This window comes from Salmo trutta, chromosome 1, assembly GCF_901001165.1.
Source record: "Salmo trutta chromosome 1, fSalTru1.1, whole genome shotgun sequence".
Classification (NCBI taxonomy): Eukaryota; Metazoa; Chordata; class Actinopteri; order Salmoniformes; family Salmonidae; genus Salmo; species Salmo trutta.
Genome location: NC_042957.1, coordinates 66,527,300 through 66,552,409, shown reverse-complemented (window position 1 = coordinate 66,552,409; position 25,110 = coordinate 66,527,300). Strand labels below are relative to the sequence as shown.

At 45.3% G+C, this 25,110-nt stretch overlaps 1 protein-coding gene across 3 annotated transcripts in view; it reads left to right on the top strand.

The window, feature by feature from the left end:
• Positions 1 to 25,110, top strand: part of LOC115205712 (brain-specific angiogenesis inhibitor 1-associated protein 2-like protein 1) — a 65,882-nt gene that overhangs the window by 26,898 nt on the left and 13,874 nt on the right. For 2 of the 3 annotated variants that reach the window (XM_029771987.1, XM_029771979.1), the window contains 6 exons: positions 1,578 to 1,639; positions 3,815 to 3,886; positions 5,354 to 5,488; positions 23,515 to 23,667; positions 23,933 to 24,088; positions 24,886 to 25,021. In XM_029771987.1, coding sequence (XP_029627847.1) covers positions 1,578 to 1,639; positions 3,815 to 3,886; positions 5,354 to 5,488; positions 23,515 to 23,667; positions 23,933 to 24,088; positions 24,886 to 25,021 — 714 coding nt within the window. The remainder of the gene's footprint in view (positions 1 to 1,577; positions 1,640 to 3,814; positions 3,887 to 5,353; positions 5,489 to 23,514; positions 23,668 to 23,932; positions 24,089 to 24,885; positions 25,022 to 25,110) is intronic. The other variant, XM_029771995.1, reaches the window with a different exon arrangement.

Genomic DNA, 25,110 nt, shown 5'->3' with positions numbered 1-25,110 from the left:
TCACAACCTTGTCACAACTGATTGGCTCAAACGCATTAGGAAGGAAAGAAATTACACAAATTAACTTTTAAGAAGGCACACCTGTTAATTTAAATGCTGATTGAGAGAATGCCAACAGTGTGTAAAGCTGTGATCAAAACAAAGGGTGGCTACTTTGAAGAATATCAAATATATTTTGATTTGTTTAAATCTTTTTTTTGGTTACTACATGATTCCATATAGATTATTTCACAGTTTTTGATGTTTTCACTATTATTCTACAATGTAGAAAATAGTACAAAATAAATCAAAAACCCATGTATGAGTAGGTGCCCAAACTTTTGACTGGTACTGTAGGTTTCTCTGTGTGAGACTGCGTAAGATGAGTCACTTGATTTAACGTGTTGCGATAGTCATCAGTAAAACAATATACTTTCATCCATTTATTAGCAACACGTATTGTGATAATCACTCAGAAGTGCCATGTGGGTGGATCCTTATTAGGGAAAGGAAAGGGGGATGATACCTGGTCAGTTGTACAACTGAATACATTCAACTGAAATGTGTCTTCCGCATTTAACCCAACCCCTCTGAATCAGAGAGGTGTGGGGGGCTGCCTTAATCGACATCCACGTCTTCCGCACCCGGGGAACAGGGGGTTAACTGCCTTGCTCAGGTGCAGAACGACAGATTTTTACCTTGTCAGCTCGGGGATTCGATCCAGCAACCTTTCAGTTACTGGCCCAACACTCTAACCACTAGGCTACCTGCATGAATTGGGTGTTACGATTTCCAGTTGCTTTATGGTGTTATTACGTTTTAATCCATTTTTGATTGGCTGTTGAGGAACATGCAAAGAGTGATATTGTTTTTGGTTCCCTGCAGTTAGAGCTGTTTTTGATTATCTAACTGCAGGTGGTAACGACACACTGTTTCCTCAACGTTAGCGAATATTAATAGGGTCAATTTTAGTTTACAACTGAATTAAAGCCATTCTGGGTTGTATTCAGTAGGGAGAAAACGTGTTGAAATGGACTGAACCGCAGGAGATACAAACTGAGCTTGTCCAATAACGACACCGATTTCCATTTGCAACACATTGCTTCGGTGTGCCCTACTGAACATGATAAATGAGTGTGACAGCATCTCACAAATAAATCACTGTTCTGTCGGCGTTGTCAACATTGTTTCCATTCCCCACCTTTTTGTCAGTTCAGCACTTGTCAGAGGGATGTGTACTGTATGTCTTTTCTCTCATGAAGGAAAGCAACCATTTGAGACTATGTACATCGTATGGACTACCCTTTTGGGGGGTTCTGTTCAGATACCCCTTCACAAAGAAGTGTACATTCCCCCACATGCATTTAAAAGCATTGGATTGGTGTAAACAAGTTTCCACCATATTCCTTCCACCAGTCCATATCTAATAGTGCACACTTCAGGAGAAGGGTAGATCGTGTCTAATAGTGCACACTTCAGGAGAAGGGTAGATAATGTCCAATAGTGCACACTTCAGGAGAAGCGTAGAGAATCTGACCGAAACCCTAATCTTGTTTTCCCCCACGAGCCAATCAGTGCATGTCTCTCTCTCGCCACAGGCGTTGTGCTGATGGAGATATCCGAGGTCCACAGGAAAGTTCACCTTGAGCTAGAGGAGAATGTGAGTACTGTGTGTGTGTGTGTGTTCTGCAAGGTGTGTGTGTGTGTGTGTGTGTGTGTGTGTGGGGGGGGGGGGGGGGTTCTGCAAGGTGTGTGTGTGTGTGTTCTGCAAGGTGCGTGTGTGTACATGAGTGTTTGCGTCATCTATTGTTTAATTCCCTGCATGACTTGTCTCGCCCAGTGTGCCCTCTCTCCCTCTCTCTTTTTCTCTCTCTGCTGCTTAACACAATGTACCGTTTTTAATTCCTCTCAAACACAAATATCTCTCTCTTTCCCCCTCTTCAACTCTCTCTATTAGTAATCATAGGATGGTGTTTCTCTTTCTATGAAACATCAAGGGACAGAAAAAGCAAAGATGATGAGGAGAAAACAAACAAGCTAGAGGAAAAGTTGCACCTGTTTGGTTATTGTGTACAGCCTGTTTATAGGACGGGAGCAGGTCTGAACATGCCCTGTGACGGGGCCTCTGGGAACTGTTGTTGATGACAGTCACACTTGTCAAGGCCTGTAGTTATGGTTTGCATACAATAACTTATTTTACAAACTATAAAAAAATGTTTATCATAAGTATACAAGGTTAGGGAGACACTTATTCATGTAATAAATTACTTGAAATCTGATTACAAAAATACTGTAATCCATTACATTACCAGCAAAAAATACTGTAGTCAGATTACAGATACTTTTGAAAAACTAGATGATTACTTCTTGTATTGACTTTTAAATTCAGAAAGGATGTTTGTGAAAAAATACATTATGGCACCTTTGTTTTCTCAATGACATTCAATTCAGCAGGAGGGAGTTTCAGTTTGTTCCACCTCAGAAAGTGACCACAGGTCAGAGACCACTATGATGATACTCCAGAAGCGTTTGGATCCTTTTGGTCTTCTAATGCCTCTTAAGGGGAAAGTAATCAAAAAGTAACTAATCAGATTACTTTACTGAGTTTGGGTAGTCCAAAAGTTACATTAATGATTACAATCATGGACTGGTAACTAGTAACTGTAACGGATTACATTTAGAAAGTAACCTACCTAACCCTGTACGTATGCATGTTGAGGAACCTTCTCATCTGAGAAGGTAGAAGTTGGAAGCATGTAAACTTGACTGTGCTGTCATCAGGTCATGAATACGTGCTAGATATGAGCTCATGTTGGAGGAACAAGAACCTCTGGGGCGTGTTGACACTACTGTTGTCATGCATGGCAACTGGTATATTGATTCTTAACCTGCCTAACTGTGGAGGGAGCCCATGGCAACCATGGTGAAGGGTTAACCAGGGGGAGAGGTAGAACATTTTGTCACTGTTTGTATGTTTCTTGCTCTTACCACAGATCTATGATCAGATTCCCCAAATCTTAACCCTAACCGATAGGGGGAGGGTCCAGTCTGCCCACTCAATACCCATGTGGTAGAGGCAGCAGCACCCCTTGGCAGTGACACCAATTGACCCAAGAAGCCCAAACCGATATAATATTGGACTAAAACATAATCATTTCAAACCTTGCTTACATTTGTGTATGATCACGTGGCTCTCTATTATGCGAGGGAATACTTGGGAACAGATTTCCCAAATTAAAATCACGTGGAGCTGATTTTATATTTAAAAACTTGGCGGGCCAAATAAAACCAACCACGGGCCAAATTCGGCCCATGGGCCGCCAGTTGGGATTCCCTGCACTAAGGCACCTAGAGATTTGACGCAGCAGCTAACAGGGTTGTTGTTTGAGAGGTCTGAGGAGACGTGGGTTGCAGGGACAGTCTCTAATTCATCGTGAGAGGACGTGGGGTTTTCGTTGACCGAATGGCACCAGTGGGTGTCGGTTTGCCACCACAAGGCCACAGTGATGTAAGAGATGCCTGCGCTCCCCCTCATACTGATGAGAGAGAGAGAGATCCCTGCATTACGTTTCGGCTATGACTCACTCATATAGTCTTGAATCTTTTCATCTCTTTCTTGCACACAGGCACATACACAACCATGCAAACAAACACCTTTGCTTACACAACTCAAGGATGGCTCTCAAATCCCTCCCAACATTCTTTTTACTGTTTTCCACTGATGCATCTCCATCACTCCATCATAACAGTCCCTTCTCTAATCAGTGTGCATCCCCCCCTCCTTTCTCCCTTCACCGTCTCTCCCCCTCTCATCCCCCTTTCCCCTCACCTGCAGTTTAAGAGGTTTCACAGCGAGATAATAGCTGAATTGGAGAGGAAGACAGACATGGATGTAAAATACATGACAGTAAGTACTGTACTGTATGTATGTGTGTGCTTATGTGATTCTATGGAAACGGCCTTCCCTCCTGCTCCTGGGAATATCAATGAGAACTGCCCCCCATGCCTCATCCCTGGAACTATGATCCTGTCTACTGCCTACCACATCAGTGACCACAGAATCCTGTCTACTGCCTACCTACATCACAGCGACCACAGAATCCTGTCTACTGCCTACCTACATCACAGCGACCACAGAATCCTGTCTACTGCCTACCTACATCACAGCGACCACAGAATCCTGTCTACTGCCTACCTTACATCTGTGACCACATAATCCTGTCTACTGCCTACCTACATCACAGTGACCACAGAATCCTGTCTACATCACTGACCACAGAATCCTGTCTACTGCCTACCTTACATCACAGTGACCACAGAATCCCGTCTACTGTCTACCTACATCAGTGACCACAGAATCCTGTCTACTGCCTACCTACATCTGAATGATTCAGAGGACAACTGGTGAAAGTGTTGTGGTTAGATGAGACCAAAATTGAGCTTTTTGGCATCAACTCAACTCGCTGTGTTTGGAGAAGGAGGAATGCTGCCTATGACCCCAAGAACACCATCTCCACCGTCAAACATGGAGGTGGAAACATTATGCTTTGGGGGTGTTTTTCCGCTAAGGGGACAGGACAACTTCACCGCATCATTTGACGGGGCCATGTACTGTCAAATCTTGGGTGAGAACCTCCTTCCTTCAGCCAGGGCATTGAAAATAGGTCGTGGATGCGTATTCCAGCATGACAATGACCCAAAACACATGGCCAAGGCAACAAAGGAGCAGCTCAAGAAGAAGCACATTAAGGTCCTGGAGTGGCCTAGCCAGTCTCCAGAACTTAATCCCATAGAAAATCTGTGGAGGGAGCTGAAGGTTCGAGTTGCCAAATGTCAGCCTCGAAACCTTAATGACTTGGAGAAGATCTGCAAAGAGGAGTGGGACAAAATCCCTCCTGAGATGTGTGCAAACCTGGTGGCCAACTACAAGAAACGTCTGACCTCTGATTACCAACAAGGGTTTTGCCACCAAGTACTAAGTCATATTTTGCAGAGGGGTCAAATACTTATTTCCCTCATTAAAATGGATATCATTTTATAACATTTTTGACATGCGTTTTTCTGGATTCTTTTGTTGTTATTCTGTCTCTCACTGTTCATATAAACCTACCATTAAAATTATAGAATGATCATTTCTTTGTAAGTGGGCAAACGCACAAAATCAGCAGGGGATCAAATACTTTTTTCCCCCCACTGTAGTGACATTACATTTAATGATATTACTGAAAAGTTTTTTTTCCGAAAAGGAAAATATACTTTTTAAAATCAATGCTACTTGTACTGTCTAGAGATGGTTCCAGGTGTTCACGGGTGCTCCCCCCACCTCCCACCTCCCCTCTCCCCCCCACCTCCCCTCTCCCTCCCACCCATCCAGGCCACCTTTAAGAGGTATCAGACAGAGCACAAGATGAAGCAGGACTCTCTGGAGAGGTCGCAGTCTGACCTGAAGAAACTCAGGAGGAAGAGCCAGGGCAAGAACACCAACAAGTACGAAAACAAGGAGAGTGAGGTGAGGACTGACCCACACATTTCAGTAATTTAACTGACACTCTTATCCAGAGCGACTTACAAGAACAGTTAGGGTTAAGTGCCTTGCTCAAGGGCACATTGGCAGATTTTTCACTTAGTCAGCTTGGGGATTTGAACCAGAGACTTCAGTTACTGGCCCAATGCTGTTAACCATCTAGGCTACCTGCTGCCCTCATACACACACCTGTACATACACACTCACACTCTCTCTCTCGCTCTCTCAATCTCACACACACACACACACCTTCGACATATGAGACAGTGTCGATCATACCCAATGTAACATTATCCAAGTTCCCAGACAATGCCCTCATGCATGATTACGCTGTGTGTGTTATGTGTTGTTTGGTGTTCTGGATAGTTCCATTAATATACCTCTCTGTACCGTGCCTCCTCCCCCCCCACCAACACACACGCATGTTGTTATACTGGAAGATCCAGTCGGTGCCTCCTACACACACACTGCCACACACGCACACGCCGCTTCAGACTGAGACAAAGAAAGATAAACCTCTTTAGTCCAGTGGTGTGTATTCATGGATACCAAGTCTTCCCACAAAAATGTACCAAAAAAAAACATTAAATAATGTATGTTTCGTCTTTCTGTGCTTTCCTAATTATCGTTGCATCCGAGTCAGCGAAACAGCGCCTCTCTGCCTCTGTATGTGTAGGCCATCTATCTGATGCTGTCTGGTCATAAAGAGTATGACATTGTTGCCACCAGTAGCATTGAATGTAAGGGAAGCCAGGGAGCATTTGGCCTCCCTTGATAAAATAAAAAAGTATTAAATAATAGCCAATCAGCATTGAGCTAAACTGAGTGAGCTCAACTGTGAATGGTCCTGGCACACAACAGAAAAAGTGTCAAGGGAAGCCAGTTTTGATTTGGCTTTACTCCTATCGCAGAGAAATATGTAATCGATTAAAAACATCTTCAATTGTTGCACCTTGTTGTGCAGTTGTCATCCGGTGGCTAGCGAGCTAGCTAAAATTGGCCCTTTCCTAAATTAGCCATGGATGGAGATAGGGATTTGGACTTGTGGTTTTACTTAATCCTCCGTACTGGCCAATGCTTATAACTACAATTTTGATCCAACCATAAAATACATTGTGCCCCTGGACTGAGAGATGGACATTCAATATGTAGCTAGATGTAGAAGGCTAATGTTAACTAGTTAACGTTGCCCATGAAAGGAAGTTAGGCTAGTGAGCAAGCATTTCAACCAGGTAGCCTAGGACAACAAAAACTAAAAGCGTGTACTGTATGACAGTCATAGACCGTTTCGTCAACATGAAAGAGAGGAGGATGGCATTGGTGTTTCTCTACAAGTAGGGTGTCAACATGTTTTTCTACTTACACACACACACACACACACACACACACACACACACACACACACACACACTGAAATCAGAACCATAGACAGCCACATCATATTTAGCTTACGTTGATTGGATTAAATCGTTTTTGGTATCTTTTAGTTGTTACTGTATTAGACTAAGCAAATGTGATTTGATGGTGTTGGAATAGTGGAGACATATCCTGTTTTCTTTTTGTCCAAAAATGTCGGCAACATTAACTTTCTTGACCAATATGTAGGTAATTTAGCTGTTTGCTACATGCAGTATGCTTTGTGGACTTCATCAGACAGGTTGCTCTCCGGTTTTGTGATGAAACAAAGGTGTGGTTGAATTTATTCTGCTACTCTGTCTTCTTATTGTATCTGCCTTTACGCCTATATATCACAGTGTCAAGGCATATGAACTAACAGGTTATAAAGCAAACGACACAATTATCACAACACATATGTTGTAATATGGCATTTTCTTCTGGCTTAGATTCCGCAGTGATTTTATCCACGCACCGCTACTGCTTTAGTCACAACTCTGTGACAGTCTGCTGCCGAATAGGACGAGAAAGCCCCAAATTGAGAGGAGTTATGAAGAGTCATTAGTATTCATTCTGAGGTCAAGTTAAAGTACTGTTTAAACCCCTAGAGTTGATTGATGCACCGGTGCTTCAATCTATGCTAAATAACAACAACAAAAAACATAATCTGTCAGTTTAAGCTAGAGATATCTTGCATTGGATGCATCTCAATCCACCGCCTCCGCCAGTGTCTCACTTCCGCATCTACGGTGAAAGGTGGACGAGCTAGAGTGGTCTTTGTCAGACCACAAGTCATCCCACAAACACGATGGTGTTCTCCGTTTTTCTCTATGGCCCCCATAAGTAGGAGACTCGTATGAAGTCGGTACCGTCGATGTGCCAACTTCTGTTTCGTAGCGTCTGAACCTTTGGGCTACAAACTAATGGGACCCCACTGTGGAAAGGGGAGATTCTCATGAACACGATGGTGTTCTCCGTTTTGCTGTACATTGGGGTGGAGCGTGTGGATCGCCCCAGAGTCTGGTGAGAGAGCCTGGTCCTAGTCTCTCTCCAGACTCTGGGGGCTCTCCACACGCTAGCCTGGTCCTAGTCTCTCACCAGACTCTGGGGGCGCTCAACACGCTATCCTGGTCCTAGTCTCTCACCAGACTCTGGGGGCGCTCCACACGCTATCCTGGTCCTAGTCTCTCACCAGACTCTGGGGGCGCTCCACACGTTAGCCTGGTCCTATTCTATCTCACCAGACTCTGGGGCGTTCCACACGTTAGCCTGGTCCTAGTCTCTCTCACCAGACTCTGCGGCGCTCCACACGCTATCCTGGTCCTAGTCTCTCTCACCAGACTCTGGGGGCGCTCCACACGCTATCCTGGTCATAGTCTCTCTCACCAGACTCTGGGGCGCTCCACACGTTAGCCTGGTCCTAGTCTCTCTCACCAGACTCTGGGGGCGCTCAACACGCTATCCTGGTCCTAGTCTCTCTCACCAGACTCTGGGGCGCTCCACACGCTAGCCTGGTCCTAGTCTCTCACCAGACTCTGGGGCGCTCCACACGCTATCCTGGTCCTAGTCTCTCTCACCAGACTCTGGGGGCGCTCCACACGCTAGCCTGGTCCTAGTCTCTCACCAGACTCTGGGGGCGTTCCACACGTTAGCCTGGTCCTAGTCTCTCTCACCAGACTCTGGGGCGCTCAACACGCTAGCCTGGTCCTAGTCTCTCTCACCAGACTCTGGGGGCGCTCCACACGCTATCCTGGTCCTAGTCTCTCTCACCAGACTCTGGGGGCGCTCAACACGCTATCCTGGTCCTAGTCTCTCTCACCAGACTCTGGGGCGCTCCACACGCTAGCCTGGTCCTATTCTCTCTCACCAGACTCTGGGGGCGCTCAACACGCTAGCCTGGTCCTAGTCTCTCACCAGATTCTGGGGCGCTCCACACGCTAGCCTGGTCCTAGTCTCTCTCACCAGACTCTGGGGCGCTCCACACGCTAGCCTGGTCCTAGTCTCTCTCACCAGACTCTGGGGCGCTCCACACGCTAGCCTGGTCCTAGTCTCTCTCACCAGACTCTGGGGCGCTCCACACGTTAGCCTGGTCCTAGTCTCTCTCACCAGACTCTGGGGCGCTCCACACGTTAGCCTGGTCCTAGTCTCTCTCACCAGACTCTGGGGGCGCTCCACACGCTAGCCTGGTCCTAGTCTCTCTCTCACCAGACTCTGGGGGCGCTCCACACGCTATCCTGGTCCTAGTCTCTCTCACCAGACTCTGGGGCGCTCCACACGTTAGCCTGGTCCTAGTCTCTCTCACCAGACTCTGGGGGCTCTCCACACGCTATCCTGGTCCTAGTCTCTCTCACCAGACTCTGGGGGCGCTCAACACGCTATCCTGGTCCTAGTCTCTCACCAGACTCTGGGGCGCTCCACACGTTAGCCTGGTCCTAGTCTCTCTCACCAGACTCTGGGGGCTCTCCACACGCTATCCTGGTCCTAGTCTCTCTCACCAGACTCTGGGGGCGCTCAACACGCTATCCTGGTCCTAGTCTCTCATCAGACTCTGGGGGCGCTCCACACGTTAGCCTGGTCCTAGTCTCTCACCAGACTCTGGGGGCGCTCCACACGCTATCCTGGTCCTAGTCTCTCTCACCAGACTCTGGGGGTGCTCCACACGCTATCCTGGTCCTAGTCTCTCTCACCAGACTCTGGGGCGCTCAACACGCTATCCTGGTCCTAGTCTCTCTCACCAGACTCTGGGGCGCTCAACACGCTATCCTGGTCCTAGTCTCTCTCACCAGACTCTAGGGGCGCTCAACACGCTATCCTGGTCCTAGTCTCTCACCAGACTCTGGGGCGCTCCACACGCTATCCTGGTCCTAGTCTCTCACCAGACTCTGGGGCGTTCCACACGTTAGCCTGGTCCTAGTCTCTCTCACCAGACTCTGGGGCGCTCCACACGTTAGCCTGGTCCTAGTCTCTCTCACCAGACTCTGGGGCGTTCCACACGTTAGCCTGGTCCTAGTCTCTCTCACCAGACTCTGGGGGCGCTCCACACGCTATCCTGGTCCTAGTCTCTCTCACCAGACTCTGGGGGCGCTCAACACGCTATCCTGGTCCTAGTCTCTCTCACCAGACTCTGGGGCGCTCCACACGCTAGCCTGGTCCTATTCTCTCTCACCAGACTCTGGGGGCGCTCAACACGCTATCCTGGTCCTAGTCTCTCACCAGACTCTGGGGCGCTCCACACGCTAGCCTGGTCCTAGTCTCTCTCACCAGACTCTGGGGCGCTCCACACGCTAGCCTGGTCTTAGTCTCTCTCACCAGACTCTGGGGCGCTCAACACGCTAGCCTGGTCCTAGTCTCTCACCAGACTCTGGGGGTGCTCCACACGCTAGCCTGGTCCTAGTCTCTCTCACCAGACTCTGGGGCGCTCCACACGCTAGCCTGGTCCTAGTCTCTCTCACCAGACTCTGGGGCGCTCAACACGCTAGCCTGGTCCTAGTCTCTCTCACCAGACTCTGGGGCGCTCAACACGCTAGCCTGGTCCTAGTCTCTCTCACCAGACTCTGGGGCGCTCCACACGCTAGCCTGGTCCTAGTCTCTCTCACCAGACTCTGGGGCGCTCCACACGCTAGCCTGGTCCTAGTCTCTCTCACCAGACTCTGGGGGCGCTCTACACGCTATCCTGGTCCTAGTCTCTCTCACCAGACTCTGGGGCGCTCCACACGCTAGCCTGGTCCTAGTCTCTCACCAGACTCTGGGGCGCTCCACACGTTAGCCTGGTCCTAGTCTCTCTCACCAGACTCTGGGGCGCTCAACACGCTAGCCTGGTCCTAGTCTCTCTCACCAGACTCTGGGGGCGCTCAACACGCTAGCCTGGTCCTAGTCTCTCTCACCAGACTCTAGGGGCGCTCAACACGCTAGTCTGGTCCTAGTCTCTCTCACCAGACTCTGGGGGTGCTCCACACGCTAGCCTGGTCCTAGTCTCTCTCACCAGACTCTGGGGGCGCTCCACACGATATCCTGGTCCTAGTCTCTCTCACCAGACTCTGGGGGTGCTCCACACGCTATCCTGGTCCTAGTCTCTCTCACCAGACTCTGGGGGCGCTCAACACGCTATCCTGGTCCTAGTCTCTCTCACCAGACTCTGGGGGCGCTCAACACGCTAGCCTGGTCCTAGTCTCTCTCACCAGACTCTGGGGGCGCTCCACACGCTAGCCTGGTCCTAGTTTCTCATCAGACTCTGAGGCGCTCCACCCCAGCTGGGGCACAGCGGCTGTGAGAAGAAACTAGCTTTTTCCTGTATTCACAAACGCTCAGGGTAGGAGTGCTGATCTAGGATCAGATCCCCCTTGTCCATATATAATCAGGTTCATTATGATTTAAGACCAAAATTAGACCCTAGATTCCTACTATGAGATGCATTGTGAATATGGGCCCTGGTCTCAGGTATGTGCTTTAACCTACTGAGGCACGTGCAGTACAGATACATGAAGTTGAAACGTGATATGCATGATAACAATTTTCAGATGAGTTGTTTTACCTGCTGATCTGGGACCAGGCTACAGTAAGTCTGTGCAACAGTGACTTACAAATCTGTTATCTTAATTTGATCACTCTGTTGTCACAGAGAATTTCCCTGCGCAGCAGGACATACAAATTGTAGTGTATTTAAGGTATAAAAAGTCTTCTAAAGTTTGTAATTGCCACTTTAACATTTCAGACTTGATTTGCACTAACAAAAAATGTGTCAACACCTACAAAAATGTCCATCACTTATATTTCACATAATTCATATTACCTGTTGCTGCAGGACTATTTTCCTGCTGTGAGAAGCAGGGTCAAATTAAGATGGCACACCTGTATAGATAAATATTGCTATTACAGATCTGGGACCAGGCTACAGTAGATCTAACATTGACCCTGAGTAGAACCCCAGAATCTGGTCCTGGACCAGCTCTAATATAACAGGACAACTGTCGTCAGAGTCAGATCCCTGGTTTGGTCACAAGACTATCAACAGACTGCACCCAGGCTCAGAGACTTACACACAGAGCAGAGCTGTGTTAGTCACAGGTGGAGGTAGGGTTACAGGAAGCCAGAGAGAAAACAGGAGCAGAATGAGACAGAGAGGACCATGGGCTTAATCACTGTAGTAAGTCAGTGTTTAGGCCTATAGTTAATTTTCATATTGATTTTGTTTTCTTCACTAGATAGAATGAACTGCAGCTTCATATTAAATAGTCAGCACATCAGTGTTGATGGTTACATCCCGAAAGGCACCCTATTCCTTAGTGCACTACTTTTGACCGGAGTCCATAGCTGGAGTCAATTTTTATTGGGTGTATCTACCACGTCCTGTACCGGTCCGGAAAGATACATCTGTTGTTTTGTTTTTTTCTGCCTGCAAACATGTTGGATGATTCAGTATCCATTGAAGAGCTTGAACAATACATTGACGAGAGATACTTACGAGCTCAAAGAAACATGTCGCTGGTTTCAGAGGATTCAATCACTGTTAAGGACAACAAACCCAATCAACAATACGAACCAAAGCCAAGTTGTCCAAGCGGTATCAACGATGTCATAAAACCATCCCCAAGCAACAGGGCGCACGTGGAGAGTGGGGAGATGTTTACGGATATGGATGTTGACTTGTTGAAATCCATCAATGAAAGGCTTGTCAAACTTGATATCTTGGATATATTACGAGAGGACATCAATGCATTATGTGCCAGTCTAGAATTCAGCTAATGTCAGATTGATGATCTAAGGAAAGAGAACACGGTGCTGAAAGGTACTGTAGACTCTATTCATGGCAAGGTGGAGGTGGTGCGAAAGGAGAACAAACAACTTAAAGAAACCTTGCTTGATGTACAGTGTCCCGCATTGATCGACAATCTCATCTTTTCAGGGATACCGGAGAAAGACAACAGCAGAAGCTGTGAGGACACTGTCCGATTTGTTATAACATTTTAAGCAAATGGAAATGAGGAAGAACAAGGGCAGAGAACTCCGAAACATTGATTTTGGAATGAATGATCACTTGCCCACGGAGATCAATGAAAGGAGAAAAAAAACTGTATCCCATCATGAAGGAAAAGCGTTGCCTGAATCAACGAGTCTCCTTGGTGATGGATAAACTTCACATCAACGGGCAACTGTATCGGGACTCTAGAGTAACTCCCTGGCTATTTTAATCCAATGTTCAAATCTGAGTTTGTGTGTTGTAGTGTATCATGACAACTTCAACTATAACGAATACACTTGACAAGAAATGGGTTGCATATAGCTCAGGTTAATGTATGTAGCCTTCCTAACAAAACACATCAGGATTTTAACTTGGTCAACATAAATAATATGAATATTTTAGCTTTGACGAAACACATTTAGATGCATCTGTAAACGATGGGCAAATGAACATTCAAGGATATAGTCTACATAGAGGGGAAAGGAATAGTGGGGGTGTAGCACTGTACATTCAGAATCATATACATTAAGGTCATCCCTCCTCTTAAAAGGTATGTCGAATAGAGGCACCATGGGCTCAAGTACATCTACCTCACCAGGCACCCTTATTGGTAGGATGTGTGTATAGACCTAGCTCCAAAGTGTCCTATCTGGATGACTTATGCACTGGGTTTGACCAGGCCACACATGGTAACAGAGATGTATTTATCTCGGCTGATTTTAATATAATTTGGAAGGATTATAATAATTCAAATAGAACTAAATTGATGAGATATGCCGAGAGCTGGGGTTTGAAACAAATGGTTAATGATGCTACTAGATCATCAATTAAGTTGGGTCACCGTTCAGACACATGCATCGATCTGATCTCCTGTAGTGTACCATTGCAATGTTTAAAAGCCAGATCAATGCCGGTGGGCTGGACAGACCATAATATTGTGACCATAACCATGAACACCAAGGTTCCAAAGAAACCCTCAAGGATTGTGGTCAAGAGAAATGCTAAGACATTTAATCATGAGCTATTTCAAAATGATTTGGCTGTAATTATGCAGTTAAATTAAATCGTAAGAAAAATTTTATTTTACAAAAATGATTTTAATGATTGTAAAAAGGTATGGAATACATTTGTACATCTATCTCATCATGCCCATCTCGTGTGGAGGTTGACGGGATAACAACAAAACCATCTTATATTGCCAATCATTTTGCTGATTTTTTTACAAAGAAAATGTATTTACTGAGCGATAATATAAACACATTCTTCCAAACAAGCTATTGTTCATTTGATTGATGAACATATTATGAGCAGAAAAACCTGCACTTTGGTGTCAGTAGAGGAGGTGTTAAACCTATTGAAGTCATTACCCGATGGTAAATCTACATGTTATTATTTTATGGACTATTGTTTTGCTTCACTATGCTGCTCCCCAGATTGCAGCTCCACTGAAATACATATTTTATATTTTATTGGTCACTGGAAAAGGGGACATTTGCACATGTATGGAAGCATGCTGAACTGTGTCAAAGTATGGGGGGAGTACAAATTGAGGAAGTGGCAGAAACCAAACTACTATGGGTGCAGCTAGACAACCGCTTATCATGGTTGTCAAATAACTAATCTATGTAAAAAAAAAAATATATATATATATATATATATATATATATATATATATATATATATATATATATATATATATATATATATATATATATATATAAAAACTGCATGCATTATCAGAAAGAAAGCTAAATATTTTCCCTGGAAACATTCTTAAGCTAACAACCCAAGCATTAATTGGGAGTCAGGTGAAGTCCTGTTCTGTGGTCTGGGGAAATGCATCAGCAAGTGAAATTAGGAGGCTGCAGATTGCACAGAACAAAGCAGCAAGGATTGTTTTAAGGTGGAGATATGGTTATTCTGTTGTAGTCATGCGCAATGCTCTTGGTTGGTCATCAATCAACAAGATAATTGAAAAAAAGAACATGCTTATTTTATTTCACAATATACACCATTTAAAGCGGCCAAACAGTATTCAGTTGGTAAGAGACAGACATTCAGTAAATACTAGGAATAGATTGTCCAACATCTACAGGTGAAGTGGGAAGTTTACATACACCTTAACCAAATACATTTAAACTCAGTTTTTCACAATTCCTGACATTTAATCCTAGTAAAAATTCCCTGTCTTAGGTCAGTTAGGATCACCACTTTTATTGTAAGAATGTGACATGTCAGAATAATAGTAGAGTGATTTATTTCAGCTTATATTTCTTTCATCACATTCCCAGTGGGCCAGAAGTTTACCTACACTCTATTAGTATTTGGTAGCATTGCCTTTAAATTGTTTAACTTGGGTCAAACGTTTTGGGTAGCCTTCCCCAAGCTTCCCACTCTAAGTTGGGTGAATTTTGGCAAATTCCTCCTAACAGAGCTGGTGTAACTGAGTCAGGTTTGTAGGCCTCCTTGCTCGCACACGCTTTTTCAGTTCTGCCCACATAATTTCTATAGGACTGAGGTCAGGGCTTTGTGATGGCCACTCCAATATCTTGACTTTGTTGTCCTTAAGCCATTTTGCCACAACTTTGGAAGTGTGCTTGGGGTCATTGTCCATTTGGAAGACCCATTTGCGACCAAGCTTTAACTTCCTGACTGATGTCTTGAGAATTTGCTTCAATATATCCACATAATTTTCCGTCCTCATGATGCCATCTATTTTGTGAAGTGCACTAGTCCCTCCTGCAGCAAAGCACCCCCACAACATGATGCTGCCACCCCCGTGCTTCACGTTTGGGATGGTGTTCGGCTTGCAAGCCTCCCCCTTTTTCCTTCAAACATAACGATGGTCATTATGGCCAAACTGTTCTATTTTTGTTTCATCAGACCAGAGAACATTTCTCCAAAAAGTACGATCTTTGTCCCCATGTGCAGTTGCAAACCGTAGTCTGGCTTTTTTATGGTGGTTTCAGAGCAGTGGCTTCTTCCTTGCTGAGCGGCATTTATAGGACTCGTTTTACTGTGGATATAGATACTTTTGTACCTGTTTCCTCCAGCATCTTCACAAGGTCCTTTGCTGTTGTTCTGGGATTGATTTGCACTTTCTGAACCAAAGTACGTTCATCTCTAGGAGACGGAACACGTCTCCTTCCTGTGCGGTATGACGGCTGCGTGGTCCCATGGTGTTTATACTTGTGTACTATTGTTTGTACAGATGAACGTGGTACCTTCAAGCGTTTGGAAATTGCTCCCAAGGATGAACCAGACTTGTGGAGGTCCACTATTTTTTTTCTGAGGTCTTGGCTGATTTCTTTTGATTTTCCCATGATGTCAAGCAAAGAGGCACTGAGTTTGAAGGTCGGCCTTGACATACATCCACAGGTACACCTCCAATTGACTCAAATGATGTCAATTAGCCTATCAGAAGCTTCTAAAGCCATGACATCATTTTCTGGAATTTTCCAAGCTGTTTAAAGGCACAGTCAACTTAGTGTATGTAATCTTCTGACCCACTGGAATTGTAATACAGTGTATTATAAGTGAAAAAAATCTGTTTGTAAACAATTGTTGGACAAGAAATGTGTGGAGTGGTTGAAAAACGACTTTTAATGACTCCAACCTAAGGGTATGTAATCTTCCAACTTCAACTGTGTGTGTTATCCAGACAGAGCAATAAAGAGAGCAATACATAAATGTAATTATTAATCTGAGCACACCAGAAACCTTTCAGTATATAAATTCAAACAATACTTTAGAACCTTTTAAATATAATAAATTGGAAGGTTGTGCAGGACTTTGGTAGATTCATGAATCAATCAATCTATCCTTTCAGACTGTTAAGAGTATTTATCTGGTCAATATGTCAGTGTATTATGTCTGTTTGTAACAGTGTGGTATACGTGAAAATGTGATTGTATTATAAATTGTATTTTAATATTTAAGGACTCTTGGAAGATTAGTCCAAATAAGGACTAAAATAGATAATAAAATGATTCCTCTTTCTCTCTCATTTCTCTCTCGCATTCCTGTCTCTCTCGCTCTCATTCCTCTCTCTCTGTCAGTCTCTCTCATTCCTCTCTCTGCTTCTGAGGGATCAGTGTTCTGAGTCAGAATCCCTAGTGATCTGAGTGTCGTTCTGTCTGTATGCCAGTCATTCTCTGGGGCAGACAGACAGATGGCCTGACGTCTGGGCTGAGACGCAGGGGCTTAGCTGTAGATGACTCACCAGTACAGCTAAACACTTCCTGGGTACTGCCTCTTCATTGACCAATAATTCCCAAGAATTACACTGGTAATTTACCTGACCCCCCCTCGCGCACTCCCTCGGTCTCTTGGCCCTCCCTCTCTCGCGCTCTCCCTTTCTCCCTCGCTCTCTCTCGCCTTTCTTTCCTACCTGTTTCCACAGAACTAAAGATATGTTTCCATAGCAACAGCCATTATTTAGCCTTGACAGATGTATTGTGTCAACCAGGATGGTTGCATTTATTACATTTCACACCCCTGTTTCACTCGCACATATACACACACACACACACACACACACACACAGGAACACATACACACACACACACACACACACAGGAACACATATATATATATATATATATATATATATATATATATACACACACACACACACACACACACACACACACACACACACACACACACACACACACACACAGGAACACACGCAGGAACACACACACGCAGGAATATTTGAATTATCCAGGTTGGTGTTTCAGGTCCCTGTGGCTTTATCTCAGTACATGGAGGGACAATGATTGCAGTATAGCTCCGCACGCACGCGTCAGTGATAAGGAGGAGGTGGTGTTATGGCTCCCGTGATGAGGAGGAGGTGACGTTATGGCTCCCGTGATGAGGAGGAGGTGACGTTATGGCTCCCATGATGAGGAGGAGGTGACGTTATGGCTCCCATGATGAGGAGGAGGTGATGTGATGGCTCCCGTGATAAGGAGGAGGTGATGTTATGGCTCCCATGATGAGGAGGAGGTGATGTTATGGCTCCCATGATGAGGAGGTGACGACGTTATGGCTCCCGTGATAAGGAGGTGACGACGTTATGGCTCCCGTGATAAGGAGGAGGTGACGTTATGGCTCCCGTGATAAGGAGGAGGTGACGTTATGGCTCCCGTGATAAGGAGGAGGTGACGTTATGGCTCCCGTGATAAGGAGGAGGGGACGTTATGGCTCCCGTGATAAGGAGGAGGTGACGTTATGGCTCCCGTGATAAGGAGGAGGTGACGTTATGGCTCCCGTGATAAGGAGGAGGTGACGTTATGGCTCCCGTGATAAGGAGGAGGTGACGTTATGGCTCCCGTGATAAGGAGGAGGTGACGTTATGGCTCCCGTGATAAGGAAGAGGTGATGTTATGGGAAATGGCAAGCATTGTCACAGGTGACCCAAACAATAGTGGGCCTGTTGTAGGAAGTCTAGGAGGTGGGCTCTGGGAAATTAGTAAATTGTGAAGCAAATTGCAAAATGGCTTCTTTTTTTTGAGAGATCCTGTAAGCATGTTACTGTCCTCGTGTCTGACTGAGTGTGCTCTTATGTGCATACACTTGCCTTGTCTGATTGTGCACTACTTTTGGCCAGAAAATCAGCCTATTCCCTATACAGTGCACAAGTTTTGACTAGAATGACACCTTAGTCCCTAAATAGTGGACTACTTTAACCAAATAATATTGTGTTGGTCGCATACATATTTTGCAGATGTGATCACAGGTGCAGCGAAATGCTTATTTATTTTTATTTATTTTATTTCGCCTTTATTTAACCAGGTAGGCAAGTTGAGAACAAGTTCTCATTCACAACTGTGACCTGGCCAAGATAAAGCAAAGCAGTTCGACACATACAACAACACAGAGTTACACATGGAGTAAAACAAACATACAGTCAATAATACAGTACAAAAACAAGTCTATATACAATGTGAGCAAATGAGGTGAGATAAGGGAGGTAAAGGCAATAAAAAGGCCACGGTGGCGAAGTAAATACAATATAGCAAGTAAAACACTGAAATGGTAGATTTGCAGTGGAGGAATGTGCAAAGTAGAAATACTGGGGTGCAAAGGAGCAAAATAAATAAATAAATACAGTAGGGGAAGAGGTAGTTGTTTGGGATAATTATAGATGGGCTATGTACAGGTGCAGTAATCTGTGAGCGGCTCTGACAGATCAAATCAAATGTATTTATATAACCCTTCTTACATCAGCTGATATCTCAAAGTGCTGTACAGAGTGCTGGCAGCAGAGAACTGGAAGGAGAGGCGGCCAAAGGAGGAATTTGCTTTGGGGGTGACCAGAGAGCTATACCTGCTGGAGCGCGTGCTATGGGTGGTTGCTGTTATGGTGACCAGCGAGCTGAGATAAGGGGGGACTTTACCTAGCAGGGTCTTGTAGATGCCCTGGAGCCAGTGGGTTTGGCGACGAGTATGGAGCGAGGGCCAGCCAACGAGATCGTACAGGTCACAGTGGTGGGTAGTATATAGGGCTTTGGTGACAAAACGGATGGCACTGTGATAGACTGCATCCAATTTATTGAGTAAGGTATTGGAGGCTATTTTGTAAATGGCATCGCCGAAGTCGAGGATCGGTAGAATGGTCAGTTTTACGAGGGTATGTTTGGCAGCATGAGTGAAGGATGTATTTCTAGCTCCAACAGTACAATAATACACACCAATCCAACAGTGCAGTCATACCTAACAATACACACCAATCCAGAATGACCCCCTATTCCAGTTATAGTAAACTACTTTTGACCTGAAGGAAACCCTGAATTCATTATACAGACCAGTAACTGGATGGAGACCACAACAAATTACCATAGGAAGGCTTTTCCCATTTCCTCTATGACTCAAGAGCTCCAATAGGGACAGGAAGCTGGTGAAAGAGTGTGTGGAGGGTAGATTACATTGAATCGTGTGTTGTCACATGGTGTTGTTGTTATGGGTAACATAATGTACTGTACGGCTGCAAGGTGATTTTGCAGTGTTGTGATGACGAGATGGGGATCTCACTCGTGCAGCCCTAGTCTGTCCCCCACCTTTAACTGTGTGTGTGTTAGGTAAGTAGGTAAACAGCATATTGAAACGGGTTGACTTTACACAGGGTTCAAATCAAATTAATTTATATAGCCATTCTTACAACAGCTGATATCTCAAAGTGCTGTACAGATACCCAGCCTAAAACCCCAAACAACAAGCAATGCAGGTGTAGAAGCACGGTGGCTACGAAAAACTCCCTAGAAAGGCCAAAACCTAGGAAGAAACCTAGAGAGGAACCAGGCTATGAGGGGTGGCCAGTCCACTTCTGGCTGTGCCGGGTGGAGATTTTAACAGAACATGGCCAAGATGTTCATATGTTCATAAATGACCAGCATGGTCAAATAATAATAATCACAGTGGTTGTCGAGGGTGCAACATGTCAGCACCTCAGGAGAGTAATGTCAATTGGCTTTTCATAGCCGATCATTGAGAGTATCTCTACCGCTCCTGCTGTCTCTAGAGAGTTGAAAACAGCAAGTCTGGGACAGGTAGCACGTCTGGTGAACAGGTCAGGGTTCCATAGCCGCAGGCAGAACAGTTGAAACTGGAGCAGCAGCACGGCCAGGTGGACTGGGGACAGCAAGGAGTCATCATGCCAGGTAGTCCTGAGGCATGGTCCTAGGGCTCAGGTCCTCCGAGAGAGAGAAAAACGGAATTAGAGGGAGCATACTTAAATTCACACAGGACACCGGATAAGATGGGAGAAATACTCCAGATATAACAGACTGACCCTAGCCCCCCGACACACAAACTATTGCAGCATAAATACTGGAGGCTGAGACAGGACGGGTCAGGAGACACTGTGGCCCCATCCGATGATACCCCCGGATATGGCCAAACAGGCAGGATATAACCCCACCCACTTTGCCAAAGCACAGCCCCCACACCACTAGAGGGATATCTTCAACCACCAAGTTACCATCCTGAGACAAGGCCGAGTATAGCCCACAAAGATCTCCGCCACGGCACAACCCAAGGGGGAAGCCAACCCAGACAGGAAGACCACGTCAGTGACTCAACCCACTCAAGTGACGCACCCCTCCTAGGGACGGCATGGAAGGGCGCCAGTGACTCAGCCCCTGTAATAGGGTTAGAGGCAGAGAATCCCAGTTGAGTGGGGGGAACCGGCCAGGCAGAGACAGCAAGGGCGGTTCGTTGCTCCAGTGACATTCCGTTCACCTTCACACTCCTGGGCCAGACTACACTCAATCATAGGACCTACTGAAGAGATGAGTCTTCAATAAAGACTTAAAGGTTGAGACCGAGTCTGCGTCTCTCACATGGGTAGGCAGACCATTCCATAAAAATGGAGCTCTATAGGAGAAAGCCCTGCCTCCAGCTCTTTGCTTAGAAATTCTCGGGACAATTAGGAGGCCTGCATCTTGTGACCGTAGCGTACGTGTAGGTATGTACGGCAGGACTAAATGGGAAAGATAGGTAGGAGCAAGCCCATGTAATGTTTTGTAGGTTAGCAGTAAAACCTTGAACTCAGCCCTTGCCTTAACAGCCAGTGAAGGGAGGCTAGCACTGGAGTAATATGATCACATTTTTGGGTTCTAGTCAGGATTCTAGCAGTCGTATTTAGCACTAACTGAAGTTTATTTAGTGCTTTAGCTGGAAAGTAGAGCATTGCAGTAGTCTAATCTAGAAGTGACAAAAGCATGGATTCATTTTTCAGCATAATTTTTGGACAGAAAGTTTAAGATTTTTTGCAATGTTACGTAGATGGGGGGAAAAAAATGTCCTTGAAACAGTCTTGATATGTTCGTCAAAAGAGAGATCAGGGTCCAGAGTAACGCCGAGGTCCTTCACAGTTTTATTTGAGACGAGGGGGGTGTGTGTGGGTATATCTCTGGTACCTGTCACTTGTGCAGGTCTGTTGTTATGCCAGGTGTTTCTGGGTGAATGAGTTCCCAAGACCCATACTGCACACTGGCTGCTATGTCACATGTAAGCAACTGAGTCAAGCATTCACTGATGGATATCTTCAATGAATCAAAGCTCAATGCTCTTTTTTTTCTGTGTTCTCCTTACAGATTCATGTACCTAGATTGATTTCAGCTGTAGGGACATATGAAATGTAATCAAGATAAATAGGTCCATAAAGAGATATGGTTAAAGGACCCTATAGCATGCGTATGTATTAGTTTTAATGAAATGCACACACATCACCTCAATACTAATCTCAACAATACATCCAATAATAATCTTTCCTCTGTATCTACAACAATGTCATATGTTTCAGTGTACACACTTTAAAGACAGCTATTATACTTCAGTCTACAGTAGATTAACTACTTTGATTATTCAACACATAGTGGCATCCATTTTACACGTTTGTTGACTAGTCTTTGTTTTTGTCATTGTTGTACCAAGTATTTACAGGTTAGTGCTATCTGGGATCATTGGGACATCTCGACCCTAAACCCTAACCTTAACCCTTACCATTTTACATGTCAACTTCAATGGGGTAGAGATGTACCAACGATCCCAGATAGCAAGGATCAATATTTACATCACAACTCACTGTGCTGTATGTTCATTGGTCTCCCATTCAGTTCCATTTCCAATCAAATCAATAGAACTGTATTGATTGTAAATATTGAGTTGCCAGCCACAGAAACACAGTGAAAAGGAATAGAGAGATCATAAACTTAGCCATAGATGACAAAGTTATAAGAGCCATTCACACCCACATAGATCAGAGACTCTGACCCCTGACCTCTGAGTGACCCATGTCTGTGATGGAAGATGAGACACACAAAAGAAGGTTGTGTCATTGTCCACACACTCTTTGTTCACTCCCACAAGGCATTTTTAATTCAGCGTTCAGCAATACAAACTAAATATTTCGACTGACCTTGTTCAGATCCTGTGCCAAGTTTTTAAATGTGCCTTCAGATAAGACTCCTAGGCTGCGTTTACACAGGCAGCCCAATTCTCATCTTTTTGACCAATCGCATCAGATCATTGCACATCACATCTTTTTCAAAGCTGATCCGATTGGTCAAAAGACCAATTAGTGCCAAAAAGGTCAGATTTGGGCTCCCTATGTAAACGCAGCAAAAGACACACTAAACAAACCCATACAAACTCAGCGTTTCGACTGACCTTGTCCAGCTCCCGTGCCTAGTTTGAATGTACTTTCAGTCTCCTAGACACACAGTATATCTTGCTGCTGCTCCTCCTTAACCCTCATCTATTCTTCTGTCAGCATGTCTGCTACTGTCACCTCCCTAGCCCTCATCTATTCTTCTTTGTCAGCCATGTTAGATAATAAAACCCTTTCCATTCCCTTGTACAGTATCCCTACAATACCTCTCTGTATCTCTGTCTCTGCCTGCCACACAGAGATTAGAACGTCCAGCCAGCCTATATCTCTGCTCCTCTCGTCACAATGCCCTTTCACTTCCTGATACCTACGATGCTAGGCAGCTCTGATTGGCTGAGCTATGTCTATGTGACAAGACTGTGTGATTGGTCTTTGCAGTGAGGTGAGAGCATGTGATTGGTCAGTGCAGCAAGATATTTGCATATGATTGGTCGTTGCAGTTGAGATAACAGCATGTCATTGGCCTGTTGTGTTGTGCAGTGCCTGGAGACGCTGAGGTCAGGGCAGATGGACATGCAGAAGTTCATCGCCGACGGCTGCAAGGAGGCTCTGCTGGAGGAGAAGAGACGCTTCTGCTTCCTGGTGGACAAACACTGCACCTTCTCCTATCAGATCGCTGCCTTCCACGACAAGGTATTGGAACTATGCTACAGTGCCTCCTAGGTTCTCAGTCAGTAGAAAACCTGAACATGATTTCAATCCATTAAAATGATGGGGGTTTTAAGGGGATGTGGGCTAAAGGCTAGGGGTGGAATTGGATCCAGATCGCACTGACCATAACCACCATCTGTGTACCACGTTTATCATACAAATGTCTAGCGGGGTACCACATCACAAATCCAAGGCTCCCTTTCTACAGTAACTACTATGACTGCTGCTGTTCCTTCTCTGACCCCAGGCCAGAGACATGCTTTTCGGGAAGCTGCCCACCTGGCAGGACAAGTGTGGCGACGCCACCAACGTGCCCGAGAGCGTGATGTCTATGATTGAGGGTCTTCGCACCCCAGTGTCCATCACCCCCCAGGCCTCCCCCGTCTCCCAGAGACACAGTAGGGTGAGAAGGCAGAATCACTCATTCATTAACCATTTAGAAAACTATTTATTAATTAGAATATCTATCTATTTCTGATTCAATGTGAGAGAGCGAGAGAACACAGCACAGATACCTTGTGATGACACTATGGCTTCAGTGATTACATCATAATGAAATGGTAAAAACCTGTACCACTACCAATGGCAGGTTAACTACTAATGTACCAGTGGCAGGTTAACTACTAATGTACCACTACCAGTGGCAGGTTAACTACTAATGTACCAGTGGCAGGTTAACTACTAATGTACCACTACCAGTGGCAGGTTAACTACTAATGTACCAGTGGCAGGTTAACTACTAATGTACCAGTGGCAGGTTAACTACTAATGTACCAGTGGCAGGTTAACTACTAATGTACCAGTGGCAGGTTAACTACTAATGTACCACTACCAGTGGCAGGTTAACTACTAGGCGGCAGCTTAATGGTTAGAGCGTTGGACTAGTAACCGAAAGGTTGCTAGATCGAATTCCCGAGCTGACAAGGTTAAAATCTGTCGTTCTGCCCCTGAACAAGACAGTTAACCCACTGTTCCTAGGCCGTCATTGAAAATAAGAATTTGTTCTTAACTGACTTGCCTAGTTAAATAAAAGTTAAAATAATAATAATAATACTAATGTACCAATGGCAGGTTAACTACTAATGTACCACTACCAATGGCAGGTTAACTACTAATGTACCAATGGCAGGTTAACTACTAACAACTGTACATTCTAGCACTCATACTATACCTTTCCTGTGTTCCACTTCCTGTGGTCAGAGCAACTCCATATTCCGGGACACAGTTCCACCCCCTGCCCCGGCACTGAAGGCTCAGACCAGCCCATTGGCCAGTATGTTCACGCAGGACACACCCACAACAAACTCAGTCACCAGAGAGACTGAGAGTGTCACAGGTAGTGTGTGTGTGAGAGTGCGTGCATGCTCGCTCGCTCGCATGTCCTCCCCGCTGATCGCTGGTGTGTGTGTGTGTGTGTGTGTTTGT